Raw genomic sequence first — 7953 nt, forward strand, 5'->3', positions numbered from 1 at the left:
TGTTCGCAAAATCCATCAAGCCAGAAGATTGATGAGCATTTGATTGAGGTCTTGGTGTGGGTGAATACGCTGCAAGAAAAGTCAAAGCAAACAATGTCTTCGTTTTTTTTTTGTTTTTTTTAAAATACAACTTCTCTCAGCTCTCACACTTCAATAGAAGCCGCAGCAGGGAGGATGGACAGCACCCTCACCAGATAAAAGGAAAAGAGCCACCACCAGAGAGTGCTGTTGAGCCACAAAAGAGAATTCAGACACAAAAGTCCCCACACTGATCACCAAGCTTGAGTGGATTCAAGTAGATTGTTGCAAGACAGGAAAACTTTGACCTCATCGAGCAACGTGCAGACAGGTTTGCAGAAGCATATTTAATTGTGAACCACTTCCCAGAGCAAAGAAGCCACTGATTAATGCTCCAGCTATAATCACGCCTCCTCTTCATTATTACTGCCACCAGCATTATCCACATCATGTCACCACACAGATGCCACCCTGATGACAGCGTGTAGCGATGATTAGCTGCACGGTGGTGGACCATTAAAGGAGAAAGGAAAGCATCCACTGCAATTAGTCCAACTGTCCACCCACCACAGAAAAAATATTACATCGATACGGAGCATCTGCTGAGTAAAATCTCTTGCACTGGAAATTTAAAGATGCTTTTAAAAAGAGGTGGAAAGTTTAGCAGGATTCGAAGAGGGGATTTTGGTCTTACCGTTGAACATGGGCTGAGTTGTATGCATCAACACTCTGAGCAAAGATGAGGTTGTGAATGATTTGTAGACAGAGTCGGTGAGTGTGTTGCTGGCAGTGGTTTTCTCCTTTATCCGGATGGAGGAAGCAGTGGAGGAATCAGAGGTGGTGAGAGGTTTGTCCACAGGGGCTGGCAGAGAGCCTTTTGCCACTTTACCTGTGGATATAAAGATTATGTGACATGATTTTCCACTGAGACTATAAATGCAGAGGAGACTTGAGTCCACCACCTACACAAAAGAAATCAGCAAAACAAGTAAGCATCTGTGGACGTCCTTGTTCAGTCTGACCTTGCTCCTCAGAAGCAAACAGTGTTGCAGGGTAAATGGTGGTTTCCATTTGAGAGCTGGTTACGGTGTCTTCATAGAAGACATCTGTGACTTTCACGTTCTCCACCAAAGGGGTGTACAGGTCCATCTTTAAAAGACCATTTTCTTGATCTTGGGCTGATGGATCATCATCCTTCAACTGCAAGCAAAGAAAATAGAAACAAACATGCAGAAACCAGCTTGAGTGAAAATGAATCAAATGCTTGATTCCTGCTGAAATACTGGTTCATCAAGGTTTAATAATGCTAAGAAATCTGAGGAAAAAGGAAGAGAAGAGAATGACCTGAGGTGGGAGCATTGACAGTGATGCTTCTTCTGTGATTTGTCGGCGGGTCGATGGGGGAACAGTGGTCCGAGCCATTGGAAAAAGAAAACCCGGCTGCTCAGCTGCTTGAGTTATCCAGGTTGCACCATTGCTGTCAGAACCTGGATTTGTGAACGGCCAGTTCGCTGGGATCAGCTGATCACTTTCAATCCAGTTCTGATCAGTAACATCAGGGTTGGGCCAGTGTTGGCTGAGTCCAGTTTTCCGCAGTACAGCGGGGTCAGAGGTAGACGCTGGCGTTGAACTTGGAACTTTGAGTGGAACGTTTTTGTTTGCTTGGATGTGATCTGTGGGCTGGTTCTGGTTATGCAAAGGTTGGTTCTGGTAAACTCTGGTTTGCTCAGCTGGGATTTCCTCAACAGGGCTGTGGTCTTCTGAAGCCAAATCCAGCTGATTCTGGTTCTCTGGCTTCTCCCATCCAGTTACAGGTGACACCTAAAGCAAGACAAAAAGACCATAGTGAGGAGCTGTTTCACAGGATAACTCTGTTTATGGAGGTGGAATAAACTAAAAGGGATTTTTATACTTGTACCCTTTCCTCTGGAAACTAAGGGAATAAACAGAAACACAGTTGGGAATTGTTTGAGCATTACCAATTTAGATTTTCACTGATTTGTACATTTAATTCCAAACAGGTCTCACAGCGAGGAAACAAAAAGATCTTTAGCCGCAGTTTAAAATGAAAAAAATGTCTCGTCTCTTTGGCCATTTTACAATGACACGTGTGACATGACATTTTTCCCCGAGTATACTGCACTAAATTCCCACCTGAAACTGAGTTTTGATCCCCAAACCCCCAGAGACAGAAAAACCAGTTTACTGCATTTACCAGATAAAAGGCTGCAGTTAAAATGACATTTTTTTTAGACCTCCAGGTTCATTGCCTTTGAATATATATATTCAATGACCAGTCTCTGGGTATATTAAGACATGCATTTGCATAATAATAATTAGGTCCACTGATATACTGGTGACCTGTGTGTACCCTGACTCTCGCCCAGTGATTGCTGGGATACGCTCCAGCTTCCCTGTGACCCCTAATTGGACTTAAGCAGTAAAGAAAATGGATGCTATGACTGAACACAAGACAAACATCAGCATTGTACAATAATTCTGAAATATTCAGCAGGATTAAATGAATTTAGAGATACACAGAATGTCTAACCTCTTTGTGGCCTCCTGACACTGCCGTGGCAACGTCGGTGGTGGACTCACTTTCTGAAATGAGGGAAAAAAATATAGTAATTTATGACTATATCAGCACGGACAGCCAAAACATGTGCTCTTATGTGTGTGTTTGTACCAGGGTCTTCTAGTGGCATGTCCACTATAATCTGGTCACTCCATCGTCCTCTGAGGCCATTGGTGCAAACAGCCACCACCTGAACCACATAGCTGCTGTTGGACAACAGGCTGGAGATGAAGGCACCCTGAAAAGTTATACAGTTTCGTTTTAAAAGTTACCCCTTCTCCATGTGTGACAAACAAACATACACTGAAAACAAAGATGCCATTTTCATATAAATCTTCATTATTTTATAAGGAATGATGAAACTTATTAGATATAGCCTGATTTTTTTTTTTTTTTTTTTATCCCTTTCATTGAGAGGCACATCTGTTTGAAAGCTGCAGCGAATAACTCAGATTCTTCAGGCATCTTTCGATTTAACAGAATGGCAAATCTGCAAATCTACAAATCTAGCAGGAATTTTGTTCTTGTTGGTGGAGGTGGCTGTGCTTCTTTCCATTAACCTTCAGTCACTCTTTATAGATCTATGGAGAGTCCTCATGGTTCAGTTTTCAGCTCAAAAAACCAGACACACAGAGGTTTGTCGTCTTTACTACATGCAATAAATGTAATGAGGCACAGGTGGGCTGCAGTCAATTTTTAGAAGCATTTTAGGGATCACTGAGTAAACTGGATGAACATGAGCTCAGGAGTGAGGATTATAACAAAACCTCTCAATACTTATATCTATAGACATTTACTGTAATTCTGTTTCATTTCAAATAAACAGAAAAACACTAGAAAAATGTAGTTTTGCTTTGTCTTTGCAGAAAGCTTTTAAACTGATGGGAAAACTGAAGTGAGTTCATTTAATTTGTCTGCAGTACTTAAAAAAAGCTTTACTATTTGACTTTTATGAAGAACCTTAACATTAAAAACTGAAACTTAAATACTTTGATGCCAACACATCCAGTTGGTATTTGAACAAAATATTTAAGCTCTAACAGCGCTTTATGTCTGTTGGGTTTGATCGATATAAATATTGACAGTTCTAAAGAAAAGGGCTATACATGCAAGTCGCTGTCCATATAGAATAAACACACTCTCTCTCTCACACACACATACATACACACACCCACCCACACACACACACACACACACAGGCAAGTCTATTGTTAGTTACACTACAGGCTGTTCAGTGACCTGTTAAAAGGCCCAGACTGACTGTCACTGTCAATTAATTACTCAGTCATTTTGATCAATCTACATTCCAGCTGCACTCATGTTGTCAGAATGGCGGAGAGCAGAAGCAGATGAATGGAGAGAAGCAAGCATATTGTAATCTGAAATTTGCAGCAGAAGTGATTGATATTACTGCCACTTTGCCTCCAACTACAGTGGGGATAAAAAATTTGGGCACCCCTGGTAAGAATTTATTTCAATATGCAATAAGAAGCCAACAAAAGATGGAAAATCTCCAAAAAAGCATCAAATTACAGATTGGACATTTTTATAATGCGTCAAAAAAAAGTTAGATCTTATTTCCATCATTTACACTTTCAAAATAACAAAAGACAAAAACTGGTGTCTGTATTGGTTTCGGCACCCTGCAGAGTTAGTACCTTGGACTGCCCGTTTGGCAAGTATCACAGCTTGTAAACGCTTTTTGGAGCCAATCAAGAGTCTTTCAGTTCTTGTTTTAGGCATCTTTGCTCATCCTTCCTTACTAAAGTCTTCCAGTTCTTTTGAGATTTCTGGGCTGCTTGTGACGCACTGCTCTTTTAAGGTCTATTCATAAAATTTCAATTATGTTGAGGTCAGGAGATTGTAAAGACCATGGCAAAACTGCAGTTTACACCTCTTGATGTAATCCACTATTAATTTTGAGGTGTTATGTAGGATCATTATCTATTTGTAGAAGCCATCCTCTCTTTAACTTTAGCTTTTTAACTTTTAAATTAGCTGGAATCCTTTTGAATACATTTTTCCTTTCACTAGTGAAATGTTCCGTGCGCCACTGGCTGCAATACAACTCCAAAGCATGATTGATCCACCCCAAGCGGCAACCTCCGGTGGTTAAAAGTAAAGCCTATGCGGAAGTGCATAAAACTTCACTTCGCCCTTCATCCGCTAGGGGGTCCAAAACAGAGCAAGTCCCCATAGACTCCCCTGTTAAAAAGACCAACTTCACAGCAGAAATATACATGTTTACAGCCTGGTTCAAAAATCCATTTTCGGTTTGATAGGTCAGGTTTACCTTCATGACAACTGTGGGGGGAGTGAATTTTTTTCTAACTCGCCCGTTTAAAAGTAATTTAATCTCGAAGTTTGGCATATTTAGGGGCGTGTCCTTTTGATTGACAGGTACCAATCTCCGACTTCAAGTAAAAAGAACGAAGAACAGCAGCGGTATTTAGCCGGTTAACAACGTGACTTAGCTTTAGCCCGCTCACCTCCGTTAGCTGGTTAGCTCCCATTATCTCCAGGTTACCTCGGTTAGCTCTTAGCTACAGAAAGCTCGGAATTCGCTTGATGTCAATCATCCGCCATGACGCGCACAGCCCCCCTCTCAGCTCCACCTCTTTGCCCATATTTGTATTTTCCGGGCGAGACGACGCACATGACGCTGCCAAGATGGCGATGGTAGGAACCGCCCACCAAGCTTCAATTCAGCTCTTAAGAAATCTATGGATGACGTCAGAGAAGCTCCGTCCATCTCTTTTTATATAGTCTATGATCCAGCCCCATGCTTAACAGTTGGACAGAGGTTCTTTTCATTAAATTCTGTGCCTTTTTTTTTTTTTCACCAAAAGTTAGCTTCAGCTGTCCAAAAGGGGAAGTACAAGGTCCAAACTGCAGTTTGCCCAAACTTTTACAGATGTCAGTTTTTGTTTTTTGTTATTTTGAAAGTGTAAATGATGGAAATAAGATCTAACTTTTTTTCTTTCTTTTTTTTTTACATATTATTGGAACGTCTAATCTGTTGTTTGGTGGATTTTGGAGATATATCATCTTTTGTTGGCTTCTTTTGGTACATTAAGAAAAAATTTTTACCAGGGGTGCCCAAAGTTTTGATCCCCACTTTATGTGCAGACTGGAGATAATGGAGCGATACACAAGATAAAAATGTGAGGCCAAAGTTGAATAGACAAGAACGGTGAAAGAGTTTTCACCATTCTAATGACCACTCAAACCCTCTTAGTCAAGCTTTCTATTAACTTCCTGAAGTAGCCTTCAGGAATAGTTCTCCAGGCTTCTTCAAGGAGATTTTTTAAAAGCTCTTCTTTGGTTGTTGGCTGCTTTTTGTTCCATTCTTAGTCAAGATGATCCCACAGTGATGCTGAGGCCAAGGCTCTGAGGAGGATTTTCATTCCACTTCTTGTGTCATTTGGCATTCTTTCATAAAAAATGGGTTCTTCCATGGAGACGAATGGAAAGCCCAGATGCATCCTCAAGTCCTCTGGGGCATCTTGAGGCATCAAACAATCCGCCAAATCAGATTTTTGTTTTCTTTGTGTCTCTAAAATTCTCTGTAGGAGTAAGTGCGAGTGGTTGTGGAATAGACATGTGACCTGTCTGGGATGTACCCTGCTTCCTGCCTAGTAGCCACTGGGACAAGCTCAAGCTCCCTGCAACTATGTAATGGAATAAACAGGTAAGGATAATGAATGGATGGATGCTGTGTCTGCAAGTGCTTCTGGTCAGCATTACTCAGAAAGGATGTCAATTAGAGATGAGTCGGAAATCAGGCAGGAAGCATGTTTGAAAACCACGTAAATCATTTACTTAATGAGATTTATAATGATGTCTGGATAGAATAGGCTAATTCATCCATGGGATGTTTATCTAACCCAGAAGCTTGAATAACCCTTTTCCATGTCTTCTGATATCCGATGGTATCATTTCTAGAGTATAATTTTAACGAATCATCCTTTCACTGTGTCAGATTATTACTCTAACTTTTTCCTATTTCTAAAGGACACAATTTGCAGATTCTGTTCATCTGCTGTAGATTAGTTTTTTAGGCCGACCAATTTCTCTTTAATTTTCCATTTATCAAGTTTCCTCAAATGTTTTTTCACACCATGCTGAGAAATGCCACATTTTCAGCAAGCAGCTCTTTAGGAATAATCTTAATGCAGTAAAAATATAAGTTGATATTTTTAAAAACTAGGTTGTTGGACTGTTTATAGCTTCACAAACAGACAGACAGACAGATAGTTCATAAGCTGGCTAGGTTGCCCTTTTAAGCCTAAATGATTAACAGATTTGTGTTTATTAGTTTACCAAGAAAAAAAAAACAGTATTTTTCTCTAAAAAATTGGCAAATATGACAACTTGACTAAAAGAGTTGAAGGAGCAACAAGTTTTGACAGAGAAACTGGAAAAATTCTTTAGAAAGCCTCAAAATTTTTTGCTCAAAACCAGTTTAAAGAATCAGTTTTAAAGGGAATGTCATACCACATCTTGGTCTCCATCAGTTCTGTATTCCTGCTTGCGCTGGTCTTGGCCTTGAAGCTTCTGGTAGGTGACACTATACCAGTCGATGGTGGTGTCATAAACTGCACGGGGACGCTCCCACATCACCACGATGGTGGTGTCATTCTGGGCATCAGCTTGAACATTTTGCGGCTCAGAGCTGCAAGCTGGACATGGCAGTAAAAAAAAAAAAAAGAAAAAAAAAAAAGAAAAAAGTAATTATACTGTGGTTGAAATACAAGAGTCATTTGCAGAGCTGGAAACAATAACTGGAGCAATAACTAGTGAGCATCTTGAGACGCAGAACTTAAATTTCATGTTTCTGGAGGTTAACTTGATGTTAATGGACTGATTGGAAACTGCATTCTAAAAGCTCCATTTAGAAAGCCAGTGTGGGAATAAGTGTGTGTGTGTGTGTGTGTGTGTGTGTGTGTGTGTGTGTGTGTGTGTGTGTGTACGCATATATGAATTCGTTACAAGCAAAGAGCCCCAACTCTGAATTTTTTAATACTTTATTTCAATTTCAAAAAGAGCTGTAAAATAAATTGCCTTCTGAGAGATGAACTACAAAGTCTGGCTCCTTGGCAACCAAAAGGATCCAATTTGCTTTTGGGGTCGACCGCATGAAAACTGAGAGGATCTTGAATTATATCTCTTATCTTTTGATGATCAGAATCCGGCTGACCTTGGAAGAGAGAGCTTCAGTTACATGAAAAATAAAAGCTGAGCAATATTTTCTATCACCAGTAACTTAAGATTAATAATGTAATATTCATATTGATTCCTGAGGAGAAATTCCATTTTCTCCCCAAATTTGGCATAAATCAAACTGATGAAAAGCT

At 40.2% G+C, this 7953-nt stretch overlaps 1 protein-coding gene across 1 annotated transcript in view; it reads right to left on the reverse strand.

Moving 5' to 3' along the window:
• Positions 1–7953, reverse strand: part of ptprz1b (protein tyrosine phosphatase receptor type Z1b) — a gene marked incomplete at its 5' end in the record, with an annotated part of 34222 nt that overhangs the window by 12081 nt on the left and 14188 nt on the right. Inside the window, 7 exons of the mRNA XM_079263149.1 lie at positions 713–907; positions 1041–1218; positions 1363–1839; positions 1937–1951; positions 2570–2622; positions 2708–2834; positions 7094–7278. Of these exons, the coding sequence (XP_079119275.1) occupies positions 713–907; positions 1041–1218; positions 1363–1839; positions 1937–1951; positions 2570–2622; positions 2708–2834; positions 7094–7278 (1230 nt within the window). The remainder of the gene's footprint in view (positions 1–712; positions 908–1040; positions 1219–1362; positions 1840–1936; positions 1952–2569; positions 2623–2707; positions 2835–7093; positions 7279–7953) is intronic.

The sequence above is a fragment of the Telmatherina bonti genome (genome assembly GCF_933228915.1).
Source record: "Telmatherina bonti genome assembly, chromosome: 23".
Taxonomy (NCBI): domain Eukaryota; kingdom Metazoa; phylum Chordata; class Actinopteri; order Atheriniformes; family Telmatherinidae; genus Telmatherina; species Telmatherina bonti.